The sequence below is a fragment of the Morus notabilis genome, unplaced genomic scaffold (assembly GCF_000414095.1).
Source record: "Morus notabilis unplaced genomic scaffold, ASM41409v2 Scaffold195, whole genome shotgun sequence".
Lineage (NCBI taxonomy): Eukaryota > Viridiplantae > Streptophyta > Magnoliopsida > Rosales > Moraceae > Morus > Morus notabilis.
The window spans coordinates 30143-49233 of NW_010360717.1; the positions used below are offsets into that span (position 1 = coordinate 30143).

Consider the following 19091-nt stretch of genomic DNA (forward strand, 5'->3'; position numbering starts at 1 on the left):
CCGCTCTTGTCCGGTTCTTGAACGCTCGTGTCATTTTCACCTCACAGCTACACCATATGTCTATCCATCTCATCGGAAGCAGCGAAAACCAAAAAACTGAAAAAGCGACCAGAGCCTCGTACAAATAGCGGTGGGCTTTTTCTTTTTTATTTATCACCAAACTATCCTTCCCTCTTTAAATAAAATTATTGTCAGTTTGAAAAGTGCACTATTACGGCTCCAAGTGCAGCAGGCATTTATTTGTGATTGCGATACGGAAAGAGAAAGTAAAAGGAAAGTAATTGCTAATCCAAATCAGGCAAAAACGAAAAGACAAAAAACAGAAAGACCAAATTTTCAGCAGATTCTCTTTCTTTTCCACTATACTAAACCGCTAATGCCATCATCACCATCATTTCGATTCATATATGTGGGCCGCTCTAGTACAACTACCGAAAAAAAAACCAAAAAAGAAAAACCCCAATCACACAGACCCGGAAAGGCAAGACAAAAGACATCATAATGACACTTCCACAGAAGGCGTATCTATATCTGAGCTCTGGCTATGTAATGTAAATGTGTCAACTTTTCTTCTCTTTTTTTTTTGGGTTTTCTTTTTAGACCAAAAAGACCTCCATACTTGCCTCCTTTGTGGACTCACAAACGGGACAAGAACCAAGAAAAGCTTCACAGGATTTGCACGAACAGAGGTGTCTGCAAGGAAGGAAAAGAACGCATGAATTCTGAGCTTTACAGCTTCTGCAAACCATTGACGTTTCTGGGCTCGTCACCTTTCCTCCTAATTCTTCACAAGACGACTCTGCGTCTTCGGCTCGATTACCGACCCAAACTTGTCTCTCTCTAACTTCTTGAAGCGTATTGTTAAGGTCCATTATCATGGCCTCGTTTGCTTTCGCTACTCTCTGCCATGTTTGGCTTTCGATTTCCACTTTCCTCAGTCGGACTTGGAGCTCCATTCCTTTCTTTCTCGCTTCGGCCAAATCCGCTTCCTTTTGCCTTATCAGACTCAGCGTTTTCGACTCCAAACTGCTCATCAGAGCCAAAAGCTGTTGCTTTCTTTGCTCGTGCAAGGCAAATCTCAACTTCTCATTCTATAAATTTCACAAATAAATAAATAAATAAATAAGATTGAATCTTGAAACAGGAATATTATGAGCTCTTTAGTTTTTTTTAAAAATTTTTAATTTAAATTGTGATTTGATGTGAATTTTTTATTATAATAAAAAATTAAATATAATTATTTATAAAAAATTTTATTTGTAAATTTATTTTACTGTTTTAGAGTTTTTTATTAGAATAAAATTTAAATTTTAAATTTAAATTAACGAGAGGAACCTATATTTATAATAGTTTTATGTATAAATTACCTGTAACTGAAGAATGCATTCGAGTTCTTGCCTCTGCAACTCCATTTGCGCGTCTAGAGGAAAAGCCGTTCGGAGAAGACTATCAGAAGAAGAGGAGGAATAAACCCCATTATTATTGAGATGAAGCTGAGCCTGTTGATGGCCAAAGAGATGGGTATCGTCGTCAATACCAAGAACAGGATTGAAAGTCAAATCTTGGAGAGAACACATATTGGTGGGCAAACCCAGATAATTCCCAGAATTTAAGTGGGCCTGAACAGCCATTGTTATTTTCTTCTTTTCCTATCAAAATACCAGAAAAACCAGTAGAAGAAAGTTCACATATTTGATTGGGTGGTGATGAGAAAATGGGGTAGTGAAACGAAATGGTGGGGTTAGGTCTAAAGCTAGAGGATTCTCTCTGTGTTGTTGTTGTATCAGAAAAGATGCATGACTCTTTCTTTATTTCTTTCTCTTTGTTTCTCTCTCTATCTCTAACTCTTTTATTGGCTTGGCATAACCTTTGCCTCCTTTGTTGCTCTGCTTTCTTTCTGGCCGTTTAACTGAAAGAGACCATTATGAGAGAAACCCGTGGGTGGTGGTTCTATTTATATTTAGTGGGAAAATGACAAATCTTCTTTATTTATATGGGATTATGATTAATAAATGTCTACTTTTATATAGGATATGAAAGAATAAAGTACGGAGAGTGAGAAAAGGATTTTTTATTTTTTGGGGTCAGAACCCAAAAAGGCTCCAAAACCAGCAGAAAGCATTTATGAGAGAGAGATACAAGAGTGGGGGAAAACGACGACGTACACATGCAGATTTTGTGACAAGGAAGTCACGCAACTATCGGGGTCAGAGATTTCTTAGAGAGAGAAAGAGAGAGAGAGGGAGAGAGGGAGATGTGTTGGTGAAAGAGAAATTCACTCAATTCAGACGTGAAAGGGTCAGATTGCAGACGTTATTGGGGGAAATCAGAGAGACGGGAGAAATTGTCAGTTCAATCCTTGGGAAAAAGCTGAAGAATAGCAAATTCATTTCATTTCACTTTTTTTTCTTTTTTTATGTCCTCGTTGGGAAAAGAGAATTAAATCAATCATGCGTTGAATTTATCAGAATTAACCATGTAATCATGCGTTGAATAGCAAATTCATTTTTAATCCGTTTGATTTATAAATTAAAATTATGTGGTTAAAATTATTTTTAATTTACGTATATTTTTTATAAAAAAAAATATTGTAGCGAATCATGAATCATGATTCAAATTAAAGAACGAATCCCTCTACTAAACATCACAGTGATTCAGAATTTTTTTCATTTTTATGTGTATTTTTTTGTGTGAAAAAATTACTATTAAAAATTATGAATTATAATTTAAAATCAAGAACGAATACAAGAAACAAACGTCCCTTTTAATTAGATACAATTCTCCAACTAAATAGAAAAATTTGTTGTTTATAATTCATTTTGCCATTCAGGAAAAATAAATAAATTGTACACATTGTCGTGTTGACAGGTTTCTCAAGGCCTTCTCGCCATGTAGACCCTTTGATCTACGATTTCACAAGATAAAATTAAAATTTTATTTATTTTACTGATTTGAGTTTAAAATTTAAAGTTTATTACAGTAAAATTTTTTAAAAAATAATCATATTGAACTTTTTTAATATAATAAAAATTTCACATAAAATCACATTAAATTAAAAACTTGAATCAAAGAATTAAATAATCTTTAAAAGAACTAAATAACTGAAATCAGTAGGCCCAGTGAGACAATGATGGAGCCCACAAAAGAGATCATTGTCATGTTATTATGAAAGACAATCTCTCATAGGCTTAGTTTGGTAGTGCTGCGGATTATAAAAAAAGTGCTTTTAGCTGTGCTGAAAGAAGAAACAGCTGTTATAAGAAGCAGCTGAGTGTTTGGTAAACTGTAATTATAGTAGCTGTGCTGGTTCTAAAATCAGTGTAATAGCGTTTGGTAAATTTTGATGTTGAATTGCTGTGGGTATGTAAAATGACCAAAATAGACATGATATGAAAATTAAATATATATAATTATTTTTAGTATTTAGAAGTATTTATTTAACTTAAAAAAAACATAATGCTATGATTTTGAGTTTTTTAAAAATAATTTATGATAATTAATTCTTTTTTTTCATTTTTTCATTCACAATATAGTTACAACTAAAAGGAGCATTAGTGAGTAATCAATTTGTTGAACAAAAAGGTACATTCCATGTTCAAAAACTGACAGAGTCATTAAAAGAATTAAGTCGTGTTCATTAAACTTGTCACAATTTGATCTCGTACTTTAATCATTTCTTGTGATAGTAAAGCTTCATCTTCTTCTACATTGTCCTCCAGTTGATGCTCTTCATAAGCGAAAACATCTAGATTATCCTCAATTTTTTGAAAATGTCGATCACGCTGATCATGCATCCTAATATAGTTATGAAGCATCATTGTTGCAATAACTATTTTTACTTGCTTCCTAAATGAATAATTAGGCATGTCTCTCAAAATTTTCCATTTTTTCTTTCAAACACCAAAAGTGCGTTCAATGACACTTTGAAGAGAAGAATGTGCTTGATTGAATACCTCTTTACTGCCCATTGGTCGACGACCCATTCGAAATTGTGGTAAATAGTATCGTTCTCCTTATATCCAAGAAATCCTTTCAAATGTTTGATTATTTTCTATGACAATATTGGTTATTTGATTTGGTCCAGAGAATTTAGTATGCAAACTGTAGAAAGAAATCAGAGACTTAAAAGTTTTATTGCATATTCAACAATCTTTAGTGCAGCCATGTAAGCAGTTTTGCATAGCATACAAGCTTAGTACCAAACAAATATACAAAGTAAAATCAAAGTTTACCATTATTCCCTATAACATTTAAGCATTCAGCACACCAGAACGTGTATTTTTTTTCCATATATGAACAAACAAAGGGGAAAAATGAAAGGAACAAGGATAAAATGACCTTCGCTGTCCATCGATGTATTAGCTCAGAGCCAATGAAAGTTATATATAGGAGTTATAACAGATTTCACTTGGAGATACTTGTGGAGGACCTCAAAGCAAAGTAGCAATTGATACATATGGTGCCGGCACGGATTGATCTCGAAGCAGTGTTGGCCACATTCAAGTCCTTTGTGACAACACCTGCTGCTCGTACTATACATGAAATGAAGATCTCTTTTTCATGGGAAGCATTTTCCTTCAACTTGGCATCAAATTCATCGACAGTATCGCAGTTTTGACCCATTTCAGTTATGAACTCAGCCAAAACCTTGTCTCCAAACCCTAAGTGGGTCTCAAGCTTAGTGCAGACCTTGGAGACCAGCGATAAATATTCAAGCTTCTTTAGACCCTCATCTGTAGCAGCCATTGATGAAGATAATCAAAGCCTATCTGCAAGAATAACAGAGGTCAAAAACTTGTATAACGCACCCGAAGGCAAGGACTTTTGTTCATATTTACATACAATTTTGTGGGCATAAATTAAGTAGTAAATGAAGCGTGAGAAATAAGAACATTTATACAAAACAAAGAAAAAAAAATGCAGAAATCAGAGAAATAGATTAATAGAAAGATGAATAGTTCACGACAATTCAAATTACAATCTTTAATTTTTTTTCCACTTTTTGCCATACCTTTTGGGAATAGAAGAAAGGAACGCAGGGACCAGAATGAGAGAGCGCAATCGAAGGTGGCATTACTTCCAATTCCTCAGATGAAACTCAGCAGCAGAACTCAACCCCTAATTCCTCCGATTTCATTTGTGCCAATTAGGGTGTGAACTGATAGTATTATTCCGACATTAAAGATGAGAATTTCACCAGATTCTTAGACGAGGGCAGCGAAATCAAAGAAGAAAGAAGAAGATTTGCTTTACGTTGTGCTGCTGTAAACGTAATGGGAATTAGAAAGCTTAGTATAAATTGACCAAAAACCACAAAGGGGACAAAATGAACGAGCGGGCACCATGAGATTTGGGGGGAAAAGTGTTCATAAATGAAAAACATATAGAAATAGAGAATGCGACCTCTTTCGGTAAGCGAGCTTGGCGTAGGAAGAGCGCTTCATGTGCCTTTGATCTTCCTTCCACTACCCAGTCTTCACAAAATCATGTATCGATCTTCCTTCCATGAACCTAAGAATGCATGGGGAAATTTGGGCATTTGGTGGAATGAGAGGATCGAGTGAGGTTTTCTTCTTCCTTGTCCAGGTAAATGCCTCTTCGACAGCTAACACGAGCAAAACCACCAACACCGAGAGAACAGAGATTTTGGGGACTCCACCGCCGACAATCGCAGGAGATAAACGGAGAGAGGGAGCCCGAGAGAGAGAAGAAAGATAAACGGAGGGAGAGAGCGAAGGCTGAGGCTGAGAGAGGCTGGGGCAAGAGAGCACGAGAGGAGGCTGCCTCTGAGAGTTTCAGGAGAGGGGCTGAGGCAGAGAGCACGAAGGAGTTTCAGAATGATAGGTTTGAGGGTTATTTTGGGAATAACTAAAATTTCATTAATGAGGGACTTTAGATTCCCGGACAATCTGAAATCAGAAGCAGCACACTTGCTGCTTCTGATTTAAGCTAAAATATTGCTTTTAAATTATCTAAGAATCCGGTTTTATGTGTTTACCAAACACATTTTTTAATTTCAGCTGAAAAAATAAGTGCTTTTAGCTTCCCAAAATCTCTACCAAACTAACCCATAATGGAGATCCTTTTTCAGTGATAAGAATTTAGACGGGCAACAATTATACAATATTGGGTTAGGTTCTAATAAGTTTATAAACGCGTGGATGAAAACATGCAAACTTTACATTGAAGATTAGTAGTAGGTTGATTTGGATGTGGGATTCTCTCTTTTTCTTTTTTTCCTTTTTTATTATTATTATTTTGGGGTCTCTTCTTTTGGTTAATGAAGGAAGGGAGACCCTGCCACGCAGTTACTACATGCAGAGAGCAATGACACCTTGCAGATTGGAAGTTGGAACCCACTTGACGTGCAAAACCTAATCTACAAAAGGGTCTTTGTATTTTAAGCCGAAAGATCGTGGATAATAATGAGCTCCACTAGAAACCTGGCTATGCTGATCCTTCAGATAAGCTCAATATTCTTGCTGGGTTAAAAAAAAAATATATACAACTTTTTTCTTTTTAATACTATAAAAAAAGAAAGTACGTTTGAATCTGTCGTTTATTTCAAAAAAGGAAAACAGAAAAGAGGGCAGCTTCCAGCTTGAAAATCGAGTCAACAGGAAGTGGATCAGGCAAGGAAACCATAAGCACTTGGGAAGGTGTTCCTTTTAAGGGCTAAAGGAGTACTGGTTCAAAACATACGTCAGATATGGCCATGTGGTTAATAAAGTGAATAATCAGTTTGTACTTTGTAAATAGTACCAAACAAACCATTTACAAAATGGTATTATTATATGAATTTATTTACATCAAATATGTGAAAAGTTTGGGATTTCAACACATCTTTTATAATTCCTGATAGGTTTCACAGTTAACTTTTAACTGAAGTAGATCAAAGATCCAAAAACCTCTAGTGGCCACGAACTGGTTCTCTCTGTATTTGAGCCAATGGTCATAATGCCTTTTGACTCTATTACGTCTCCTCTTGCTATGAGGAGATTTTTTTACTACTCATTTCTCAGTGCTCGAGGGGACAGACAGACACTAGAGGTAAAAACCGAACCAGACTTGGGACGGGAACCAAAGGAAGAAACATCACTTCATGTTACAAGTTACAACCAACCTCACTTGACTGACATTGGACATCATTTATTCAATACAGCTGTATCTGTGTGAGACCACAGCCTTGAGCCGTTTAAGGTCCCGTTTATTTTGTTGATTCGAGTTTAAAATTTAAATTTTATTACAATAAAAAGTTCTCACATTTAACTTTTTTACTACAATAAAAAATTCTCACATAAAATTACATCTCAACTCAAATTAAAAATTCGAATCAGCGAAGCAAACTAAACAGACCCTAAAACTATCAATGTAAGCATGACCAAACACACCTTCCTTTCTGTAATCATGAATCAGCACAATTTACGAAACGCACTATATTTGATATATCTCACCTTCATGCCTTTATTCTAGAAGACTCTCCCACTGCCCCTTCCATTCTATTGTACCATTCACCAATCCGGGTATTGCTCACCATGTCTCTGCCGGATTGAAGGTGCCGGATGGGCCTCAGAACACCAAAAACAGAAATATCAGCTAAATTGGGACTCGACCCACCTGTTGTAAATGCAGAACCAACTTATATGCATTAGGATCTCTGATCAAATAGTGTCAATACTTCTATTGTGAAACCAAAAAAAGGGGTTCAAATATAGAAAAGGAATTTCGATGATCAGACCAAGAAACTGCCTTCCTTTAAGAGCATCCACCCATGTTTCTACAGCTTCATAAAACGCTGCACGTTCGTCGGTGATGTTGTGCCTCTTCTTTAGTTTCTTAGACACAAAATACATAGCTGCAGCTCCACCATACTTTGCTATTATTCTTTCAGAAAAACTGAAATTGCCTGCGCATACAAAAAGATCATATAAAAAACGTATCAGATTAGCTGCCATCGTCTGAGACCAAAATCATTATGTCAAGTAAGGGTGACAATTCGTGTTAATAAATTGTGTTTGTGTCAATCCGTTTTTTAATCGTATTAAAAAATATTAATCTAAACACGACATGTTTATTAAATGTGTTAAAAATATTAATTCAAATACGACTTATTTATTAATCGTGTTAACACGTCTAACTCGTTTAAATTAATATATTAAATAAATAACTAATATAATAATTTATTTAACACGATCAAGACAAGTTTAACATGTTTATTGGTCAATTTATCTTTTTTAAAAAAAAATAAAAAATTTACCTATAAATATTAAAATTCATTTTATTTGTATTTAATATATCAGATAAACTTTCATGTTATATTACATATCATTAGATTATAAATGATTACAATAGTTAATCGTATTCATTCGTGTATTCTTGTATTATGAGGTCAACTCTAACCTAATAAATTTATTAATCATGTTAATTGTGTCAACCCGATTATAATCTAAATTTATTTATAATAAACCAAAACCTAGTAACTTTGTACAAATTTCAAATCGTAACGCTACTCAGATTGCCAATCCTAATATTTTGATATCCAAAAGATTCCTCAACTTTAGTCCAAATTATCATCACAGCAAACATCTTTAGTCCAAATTATCATCACAGCAAACATCTCTTCATCAGGGTATAATATTAAACGGTCCAAAGAATGAGCAAACAACATAAAGAAGTTTGAAAATTGAAATAGAAATAAACAAAAGCAATGTCCAGGATTTTACTGCCATACCATGAGATGTGATATAGTCAAAAGACTCGAGTGCCTCAGAAGCAGTTCTATATATGTTCGGTGACAAAACATGAACCAAGTGATTATCCACCCACCTACATCAAGAATATTGCTTTATCAGTAAGTCAGTAATTTAATCAATTTAAATTAAAAATTTAAATAAACTAACTTAAATAAACAAATTATACGAACCCTTAATGTAACTAAAAATATATATTAATGTGAGTCTGTGATCCAATATTAGAAATAGTACAAATCAATAATCATTTCCACAATAGTAAATTTAATACCTGCGCCACTTCTTTTCTTCTTCGCTGTCCAGGGCAGGGTTGTCAGGATTGATCTTTTGATACAGATTATCAATTATAACTAGAAAGAAAAGAAGCCAAGCTTTGAGCATATATTAAAAATTAAGGAATTGAGATGTGATATTTTTTAAAAATTTTTTATTGTAGTAAAAGAAGTTAAGGTCTTGTTCACTTTGTAAATTAAGTTTTTAATTTGAGTTAAGATGTGATATTTTGTGAGAATTTTTTACTGTAACAGAAAAAGTGAAATGTGACATTTTTTTAGAACTTTTTACTGTATAAATTTAAAATTAAAAACTCGAATCGGTAAAATTAACGAAACTTAAATGTGATATTTTTTAAGAATTTTTTACCATAAAAATTTAGAACTAAAAATTTAAATCGGTAAAATAAATGGGACCTAAAAGTCACACGCAACAAAATTGCTCAGGAACAACCGAACAAGTGGAATAATAGCCTAACAGTGATCTAAACGGGTCAAGTAAAACATAAAAAGAAAACTGCTTTAGAAGTCTTTGAACTTTAAACCTGATGAATCGACCATGTTTTCACCATCAACTTTCAAGATGGGCACCTTCTTGTAATCAGACCACTTGATCTCCTTTTTGTTGATGGGGTTAACTTCCACAACCTTGTACGGAACGTTGTGAAAATCCAAGAACGCTACGAGGAACAAAAGCGGAAATAGATAAATGCTAATAACAGAAAATAATCCAAATTAATCAAATTACCAGAAATCTACACCCCAATGGTTAAATTGGCAAACAATAGAACTAGATTTCCATGCAATGCAATTAGGTCTTTTTTTCTATGTCATCAAGCAATGAAATTGGTCATTCCAATCGCGGGTTAAATTCTCACCTTTGACTTTGTTGCAGAAAGGGCAGGCTTCGTACTGATAGAGCACGGCATCTTTGGGGAGGAACTTGTCGGAGCTCTGTGGCTCCTTCGCCGGAGAGGCGGCGCTGGAGAAGCACATGGTTGCCGGAAAACCGTGATTCATGGAAGGGATGAGAGTCAATTGAGAAAAACCATCGGAGGATCGTCCAGCGAACGACGGCAAGCGAGAATTAAAGGTTGCCGCCGCTACCTGAGGCAGAAGTCCCCGTCGAGCGGCGGCGGAGGTTCTGGCGGCGCCGGCGAATTCACCAGCAATGGCTCGGCCGAGAGCTGCAAGTCCCTTAACCCTTCTCATCGTGATCGAATCAGATCAAAGTGGTTTTGTCCCTCTCTTCAACTGTTCAATTTCTGAAATTGTTGGGGTTTAGAAAGGGTTTTAGGTAGGGACGACAACACGAGTCACGATATGATAATACGAATCAAAATTGATACGAAAATTACAAGTTAGAGTTGAAAAAAATGGGGTACAGTTCGGAATTAGGTCGACTCAAATTTAACACGAACAAAACGGGTTAATTTCTGGTTGGACCCGTATTACCCGAAATTGACCCGCAATTCAATTTCATGTTAATTTAGTGTCAATTTCGGGTTCAAACCCGACCCTGACCTATAGTGACCCGTAAAAAATATATATATATATATTATACATAATATTAAAGGAGGCACCCGGGTTACTGTTTTTAGAATAGTGTTCGGTCATTCTTATCCTTATTTTTTAGAATAATTCTGGATGTGTCCTAAAATTTGTTGTGATTGTACGATTTTATCCTCGGTTTTAATTTGTTGCAGTTGATGTAGTTATGGGTTTTTGGTAAATTTATGCAGAGAGAGAGGAAGTGCATGTGAGATGTTTGAGTGGTGGGGCCCGGTTTCTGCACAAAGAGAGAGAGAGAGTGCAGAGTGGTGGGACCCGGTCCTATATGTGTTCAAAATGTTGTTTGCGTTTTTTACAATTTGTTTTTATTATTTTGTCCTCAATTTTTTTCCCTTCCCGTGTTTTTCTGCTGGCCATTTTTGTCATTTAGTGCAGTGGTTTTTGTTTAGTCTTCTCGAGAAGCTTCTTGCTTCTTTCATTTTTTCCCTGCATCTAATGTCTCTTTTACTGAGGCTATTTTTCTTTGTTTCCTGTGCAGTGGTTTTTATTTAGGCTTCTCGAGAAGCTTCTTGCTTCTTTCATTTGTGATTCTACGTCTGCATCTAATGTCTCTTTTACCGAGGCTCTTCTTCTTCATTTACTTTTCACAAGTTCTCTTCATTTTCTTTGTGGTTTTCTCTAGTTTATTGTGTTTTGTACCTAAGTTTATTCTCCATTTTATGTTTCTGCGTTTTGTTGCATTTTTTGTAGGGTTAATTTGAGATTTTTTTTTTGGACAAATGGGTAAAGGTTTTCGTGGGTTTCATTTTGGTTTGTCTTATCTATTTTATGCATTTTTTTTCTTTTCTTTTCTTTCTCTCTTTTCGTAAGGCTTCTAGGAATCATTGTTAATGTTTGTTTTGTTTTGTAGTTTTGTTTTTCGTTTTTTTAGATCTGACTTCCTTTTTTTTATTCAGTTTTTTTTCGGTCTATTTTTTCAGATCATCCTGTTTATTTTTTCAGCTATGTTAGTGTTTTTATAGATTTTGCTTCCTTTTTTCCCCCTTTTTTATTAGGTTTTTCTTTTTTGTTTTTTTAGATCTGTACGTGTTTTTGCTTTGTTTTCTTTCTTGTTTTTAATTTTTTTTATTTTATGTTTCTGGGTTTCCTTGCAATTTTCGTGAGGTTATTTTCAGATTTTTTATTTGTTTTTTCCACAAATGGGTTAAGGTTTTCGTTGGGTTCATTTAGGTTTTTTTCTCTTGTTTTATGAATTTTTTTTCCTTCTTACTTTCTTTCTTTTCATAAGGTTTCTGGGAATCATTTTTAGTGTTTGTTTTGTTTTGTAGTTTTATTTTTCATTTTTCTTTTTTTAGATCTAGCTTCGTTTCTATTTTTTTATTTCCTTTTTTTCCTCGTATATATTTTCAGATCTGTTAGTGTTTTTGTAGATTTGACTTCGTTTTTTCTTCCGTTTTTTCTACTCGGTTTTTCTTTTTGGTTTTTTTAGATCTGTACGTGTTTTTGCTTCGTTTTGTTCTGTGTTTTTTAATTTTTTTTTCATTTTTCTAGATCTGTTAGTTTTTTTGTAGATTTAATTTTATTTTTTTATTTCGGTTATTTCTTCATTAGGTCTTCAAAATAATTAGTTCTTACTTTTTTCCCTTTTTTCTATTTTCGTCATTTTTTATTCGTTCACTGGTTATTACGTTGTCTAACACCCACCCGTTTTTAACAAATTATTACGTTTTGTTTATTTTTTTTCACTCTCTGCAGGTTCTTCGTTATATTCCACGGTAGTTATTGTTGACACCCAAAATTTTACAAGGTATATGCTCGGCCCAAATCCAATAAATACGATTCCATGTATGGTACGTGGACCCAAGCCACGTTCAGGGACTTCTATATGGACCGTGGTTTGGCAGGCCAAGGAATGTGACCGGACCCATTCTATCCGGCCCAATTAGATCTTTGGCCCACTTGGGGTGGCCCTGGGTCTATGAGGGAATTAGGATAATGTAGGTTATGGAGGAAATTAGATAGAAGAAAAAAAACCCATTAGTCCATTACCTTGCATTAAGATACAAAACAACATTTCTTCACGTCTTTCTTTTCCTTTTTTGTTCACTCCCTTCTGCCTTCCCAGGGGTCAAATGCAGCCACTTCCTCAAAAAACCATAAAAGGCCAGAATACACACGAATGAGAGGGGGCAATCTCTTGACCATGTGGCTGCCACTCTCTGATCTCACCCAAAATGGCCACAGAGCCATGTCTGGCTGCCTAGTGACCTACTACATTCACTTATGGGGTAAACCTTCCTCTGAGGATCAACGAAAGTTGCCCTTGAATCCCACTGGAAATGTCTTACCGATGGGGACCTTTGGGGGGAATTTCAGCCAAAGTTCAAAACGGCTGGCGGAAAAACTTCCTTCCCCTTTTCCACGATCCTGGTCTATTAATAATGTTGTCCAAACCTCTGAAGGGGGGACGAGGATACAGGGGAAAGGAGGAAGAATGGCAGATCAAAGTACTCTGTTCTAATTCCTCTGTATTTCTGGTTTCTAGCAGAGCGACCAACGGGGAATTATATTCTCCATAACTTCTGGCGGAGTCCCTCTAGAATAAGTTTCTAGGCGTTCTCCCCATTAGAAGTGGTTACAAAAGCTCCCGAAACATCAAAAGCCCTTAACCATAGCCCAACACCTCGAGATTGACTGTTTTTGCTCCTTTCACGCACTACGTCCGTCGGAATCATTTTGTTCACAAACAGAGAAATATAACCCCGTTACCCACTTAGAAACTTCCTCTATAAACTGGTCACATTCCTCTCCCACACTATATGCTCACAAGGAGATCCCCATCAGAGATTCTTCATCGTCACTGAGCCGAAGCCGCAACGGGTGTCGCCCTCGGATACCGTCATCCTCGGGGTCATCCGGGTTTTGGCTACCCCAGCCGGGGCCAATCTCATCCCCTCGGCCACCATCGACACCAGAAAATGCCCTCGGCAGCTCTCTGACCACGTCAGTCAATGTGAGCGCAGTCCTCACGAACCAAAAAAAAGAGCCACGCATCCCCTACCTTCCACGTCGACAAGCCCCCACCAAAAGAGCCCCAACATTTTGCGACTCCACTGGGGAAGCTAAACTAGAGCTTTCGAATGGCTCCTACAAGAGTAAGAAGATGAAGACTACACTCGATGAGGATTCACAGGGAACGGAGATGTCTGTCTCAGACCATGAGGTCGGCGCCCCCGATGGAGCCGAGGCTTCAGCTGCTGGCCTCACAGAAATAATCCACGAGATGGCTCGAACCCAGGGAACCCTTATGCACGAGGTGGCTGAATTGAAGAATGCTCTTACTCAACAGAACGCCCGGCCCACGCCAACGGCCGAAGCTGCACAACAGGAAACCTTGGTCTTCGAAGAACCAAGGATTCAAGCTCAGACGGAAGTCAAGGAGGACTTCCTAACCCATACAGACGTGGTCTCCTTTCTTGAAAAACACATCTATAACACCTCTCCTGAAGACCTGAATTTTGTCCCTAGACCTCCTCATTCTCCCGAAGTGTGCCGCAAGCCGTACCCCAAGGGATACGAGACTCCAAGGTTCTCCCTTTTTGACGGCAGAAAAGGGAACCCCAAAGAACATATTAACCGCTTCCTAGATATGCTCGAGCAGTACTCCAGTGATAAAGATCTGAGGCTCTGAGAGTTCTCAAAATCACCCACTGATCGGGCATATACTTGGTACACGACTCTGACTCCAAGATCAGTCCGATCATGGGAAGAAATGGCGAGTCGGTTATGTCGGAAGTACTTCCAAAATGAAGAAAGGATCACAACCATCACTTTAAGCAACACTCGTCATAAACCAGGGGAACACCTCGTAGATTACGTCCATCGCTTCCGAGACCTTACGCTGGACTGCTACGATGGGAGTAGCGAAGGGGATCTGGTTGAAATATGTATCAACAACATTGTCCCAGAGTATAGAATGTATATGGAAAATGTCATGATTAAGCAGTTTTCTAAATTGCTTGAAGCCGCCAGAAGGACTTCTTCGTTGGTAAGAATCACGTCGGGACCCCGTAGCTAGAGGGAGAAGAGGGAAGTACCGCACTCACTGGCCATATCAGAAAGGCCATTGTGGGACTATCCCCGAGACATGAGGGAAAGGGACAGAGAAAGACCGGAGCAGTGACCCGTTCCTTGCACGGACGAAGAGTTCCACGCTATCCTCGACCAGTGGATCCAAGATAGGATAGTTTGCCTTTTCGCACCGCGAAGGCAGCCGACAATGGATGATAAAAATCATCCGAGGTACTGCCGGCTTCACCAATACGTCAATCACCCCACAACGGAGTGTCAAATCCTTTGAAAGATTTTTCATGCCAAAATTAATAACGGCACTCCCGAGCTTCCGCCTAAGAAACAGACAATCGACCTAGACCCATTACCTCGCCACCAGGTGAAAGAAACCTGCGCCATGTTGTTCTGTTTGAAAAGGAAGGGAAAGGGGAATCCAACTAGAGAAACACGAGCGTGGCAGGCAGATCCAAAGCCGCCCGAAGGGGTATGAGAGGCATCCGGGAACAATAAACGAGCCTTTTGGTGTACTTACAGTCAACCGAAGCATTATGGCACACCCTTCCCAGCACCAAGCGGTTGGGGAGACGACTTCAAACCAGAAGAGGGAGGACCGAAAGAGGTTTCACTAGGGACTGAAATTCTAAAGCCTGAGCTTGCAGAGGGTGGTATGCCCGGCACGAACACACCATCATCCGGGAGTGGCATGCACATTTTAAGGATGCAGGAGCTGTTGGGACATCACCGGAAGGCCAAAAGAGGGAAGAATGAGGGAAACACGCCTGCAAGACAGCAAGAGGAGGGGTCAGCCTTCGAGCATGCATTCGATAGACTAACGAGGACCATACTCGAGCCTCCTGATAACCCCACTGCAAAGAAGCTACGGACCGAGCTCTTCACAAGGGAACTCCGTTTAGCTAAAAGAGGGATGCAGCCAAACGCGGCCTACATAAACTTGACAGAATCAGAGACAACGAAATTTACTATCTTGGTAATAACGGATAGCGATTCAGACAACTCATTCGAGGTATCCTCCCATGTGTCAGTCAACGAGAGGCGAAAAGGCAAGAGGAAAATACTGGCGAGGGAGATGGTAGCTGTTATAGGCTTCCTTAACAAGGGGCGGCCAAATGAGCTAACCCCTGAAACCGCCTCCGGTGGCTGCGGCCCTGAGGTAAGAGCCTGCATCCGACACAGTGTTAGCTAGTTCAGGCCATATAAGTATTGCAAAGCATTCCAATACAGAGACGAGCTGTTCAAAAATGACCACGCCTGATACAGGGCGGTCCTATATCATGTCCCCAAAACTAGCCATGATCCCCACGGGAACGGGGCAGTTCTAAGAAACACCCCCGGACACGAAGCGAAGATAAGTCAATCATCATGGAATGGTAGACACACCGGAAAGACTTGCACACTTAATGCAATGGCAAATGGACGTGGCAGGGAACATGGGGCTGAAGAATTTGCACCCAGACAAGGATGCACCGGAAGAGGAAAGCTCGTATAAGGCTTTTAAAAGAGTTGCGGGAGGAATAAGCGTAAGAAGAGTGTGGGATGGGCCCCTCATTCAGAGGTTTAAAGAGGAAAGTGAACCCGCGAATATCCTCGGCCCGACGAACACGGAACCAATTTTGGGATGTTTTCAAGGCTTAATGGTGATCCGTCGAAAGGAGCATCCTAGTTTCAGAAGTCTCTGTGTTATTCCGAGGACAGTCTGGATAGCATGAGTGAACTCATGAGCCTTTCTGAGGTAAACAAGTTAATGAAAGAGGACTCGTATGATACCCCGTCGTCTGGGAATTCATCAAATACTCGACACACCGTCGCAGTGATAATATGTCCTGGGGAAACCAACGACGGAGGCAATGAGGGGAATGCACAGCAGTCAGCGATCACACAGGCACTCCATCGGAGCCCAAAATTCAAATCGCTATTCGATCAGCTCGGATACGGACCTCAGGCTCGTCTAATGGCAACAGAGGCTTTGATGAAAATCTCGACAGAACACGGACCGCAATGCTATGTCAACGAGGCTCAGGCAAGTCACACTTTCTTAGAAAGCACAAATTCGGTGACCTTCATCGATAAGGACATGGAAGTGGCGTACATTGACCACAAGTGACCAATGTAATTGGAAGTGCAAATCAATGATGTACACGTCCGCCGCGCCTTGGTAGATACGGGGTCTTCTGTGAACGTTATTCCCCTGGCCACCCTTACTGCTGTAGGGATACCACACAAAAGAATCACGAAAGTGGAGGTGCAGATCGCAGGATTTGGGAATTCCACCGAAACGGCCATTGGCTGTATCCAACTTGATCTCAAGGCCGAGCCCATACGCTCACAAACCAAGTTTCACATCCTGGACGTCGATGTGAGCTATCACATCCTACTCAGGAGGCCATGGTTAAACAAACACAAGCTAATTTGCTTCACTTGCCATCAGTGCGTAAAAGGTCGATTGGGAACTAAGGTCATTCGCATCCCAGCCAACCAGACCCCTTTTGATTGAACGGAGACCCATTACGCTGATGCCAAATTCTACGACGACTTTACAGACTGAGGAGGGAGTGATGTTTGCAAACCAACCGGCACACCGTTGCCACCTTGGGAAGAAATAAGGGAATTAAGTGACGACAATCTACGCAATATGCTTGAAAAGAAAAGGAAGAAGAAAAAGGTAAACACTCAATGCATCAAAGTCACTCTACCCGACGGATGGACCGTCTTCCGATTATGACGGTCTGGGCGGCCTGAACATCAGGCATGGGAAGGCCCTGGGTCAGGAGTCACTTTCCTCCATGAAGAAGACAGTTCCCAGCAAAATTGAGCCCAAGGGACAACCGGCACCAGCGCCAAGACAAATGCAAGATGGATCCGACGCCGTCATAGAACCCTTGGAGGAAATAAATTTGAGCAGTGATCCGAACATTCAAAAGCCGATCTCGATAAGCACCCATTTGACCTCGCAAGAAAAAAATAGTCTGATCGGTTTATGAAAGCAAAACATCAATGTGTTCGCATGGGGCTATGAGGAAATGCCGAGGTTGGACCCAAACATGATCAGCCATGCATTAAACACTCAGTCCGATGTGAAACCGGTAAAGTAACAGCGACGTAATTTGCACCCAAAAATGGAAATACAAATTAAGAAGGAGGTGGAAAAACTGATCGAGGCAGGATTCATCAAGCCAATCCAGCACCCTACATGGCTGGCCAATATCGTTCCAGTAAAAAAGAAAAACGGGCAAGTACAGATTTGTGTGGACTTTCGGGACCTCAACCGAGCATGTCTAAAGGATGAGTTCCCCCTCCCAAACATGGACATCCTTGTGGACTCTACGGTTGGGCAAGGAATGCTTTCTTTCATGGACGGATATAGTGGACACAACCAAATCAAGATGGCCGCAAGGGAGTAATTTTTACTATACCGTTATGCCATTCGAACTCAAGAATGCTGGCGCTACGTACCAAAGGGCGATGACAGTTGTATTTCATGACATGATGGGAAAGGAGGTAGATGATTATGTTGATGACCTGGTTGTAAAGTCAAAAATGAGATAAGGTCATTGGGACATGCTAACCAAAGTCTTTAATAGATGCCGACAGTGTTAGTCTCCGAATCGAATTCGGATGCGGAAGCGTTGCGGGGAAGCGGATCGTGTATAACAAAAATTTTCATAAAACTTTTGAGATACTCTATAGATTATATTAATTTGTGCACGAATAAATTAATCTCATTAATTCATTTATTAAAAACTCAATTAGGAAAAATACCTGGAGGCTGACTCGGTTGATAACTTGAGTTCTTTGACCTCGAACAATCCTTGCTCCAAACCTTTGTGTTTAGAAAATCAATGTCTTCCACGTCAATTTTTAGAATCCACAAAGACGTGTGTGTGGACACACATGAGACAAAATGAGTTATAATAAACACTCAAATTTTCACAAACACCAATGCATGCACGATGTGAAATTTTTAGAGAAAAATTTTTCTTTCTTCTCTACCAAGGGAATTTCGGCCAACCTTAACAATTAGGGCTGCAAAATTATTTTAAAAATTGTCTCAAAAATTGTGTCCACAATTTTCTACTATTCTCTTATTTATAGAGTAGAAGTCAAACTTCTAGAAGGAATCCAATCTCTATCTCCAAGATAAAGCTTGTCAATTATCTCCTATTTGAATTTGAAACAAAATCTCCTCTCTCTTTTTTCCTTATGGCCGGCCAACCTTAGGGTTTCCTATCCCTGTGTGTGGTGCCAATATCAGATAGGGAAGGAAGAGAAAATCATCCTTTATCATATAGTCTAATTTTGATTCAAATTTAAATTCGAATTTAAGTCAAACTTAAATTAATTTGAATTCTAAATTGAACAACTTATCAAATAAGTTTAAAAGGATAAATTTAAATGTGTTCAAATTCAAATTTAAATAATCACATTATTTAAATAATAATTAATTCTTAATTAATTATTTTCGAGTGTT

General features: G+C 38.6%; 2 protein-coding genes across 2 annotated transcripts; both read right to left on the minus strand.

Moving 5' to 3' along the window:
• Positions 1-596: 596 nt before the first annotated feature.
• Positions 597-1826, minus strand: LOC21399070 (probable BOI-related E3 ubiquitin-protein ligase 2). Its single transcript, XM_010097222.2, has 2 exons — positions 1368-1826; positions 597-1091 (listed from the first exon to the last, which is right to left on the minus strand). Exons 1-2 carry the CDS (start codon positions 1629-1631, stop codon positions 597-599), a joined length of 759 nt encoding a protein of 252 aa, XP_010095524.1. The 5' UTR covers positions 1632-1826.
• A 5514-nt stretch (positions 1827-7340) lies between these two features.
• LOC21399072 (prostaglandin E synthase 2) lies at positions 7341-10271 on the minus strand. Its single transcript, XM_010097224.2, has 6 exons — positions 9901-10271; positions 9568-9702; positions 9022-9100; positions 8732-8826; positions 7739-7906; positions 7341-7617 (listed from the first exon to the last, which is right to left on the minus strand). Exons 1-6 carry the CDS (start codon positions 10232-10234, stop codon positions 7457-7459), a joined length of 972 nt encoding a protein of 323 aa, XP_010095526.1. The 5' UTR covers positions 10235-10271; the 3' UTR covers positions 7341-7456.
• Positions 10272-19091: the final 8820 nt, after the last annotated feature.

What these genes read in the sequence shown, in the direction of transcription:
- LOC21399070 (XM_010097222.2), bottom strand. Translation starts at nt 1,631, where the DNA reads ATGGCTGTTCAGGCCCACTTAAATTCTGGGAATTATCTGGGTTTGCCC. An exon ending in AATGCATTCTTCAGTTACAG is followed by an intron (nt 1,092 to 1,367) that starts GTAATTTATACA and finishes TGAAATTTATAG; the next exon opens with AATGAGAAGTTGAGATTTGC.
- LOC21399072 (XM_010097224.2), bottom strand. Translation starts at nt 10,234, where the DNA reads ATGAGAAGGGTTAAGGGACTTGCAGCTCTCGGCCGAGCCATTGCTGGT. An exon ending in AAACATGGTCGATTCATCAG is followed by an intron (nt 9,101 to 9,567) that starts GTTTAAAGTTCA and finishes TTTTCTTTCTAG; the next exon opens with TTATAATTGATAATCTGTAT. An exon ending in TGACTATATCACATCTCATG is followed by an intron (nt 7,907 to 8,731) that starts GTATGGCAGTAA and finishes TTGTATGCGCAG; the next exon opens with GCAATTTCAGTTTTTCTGAA.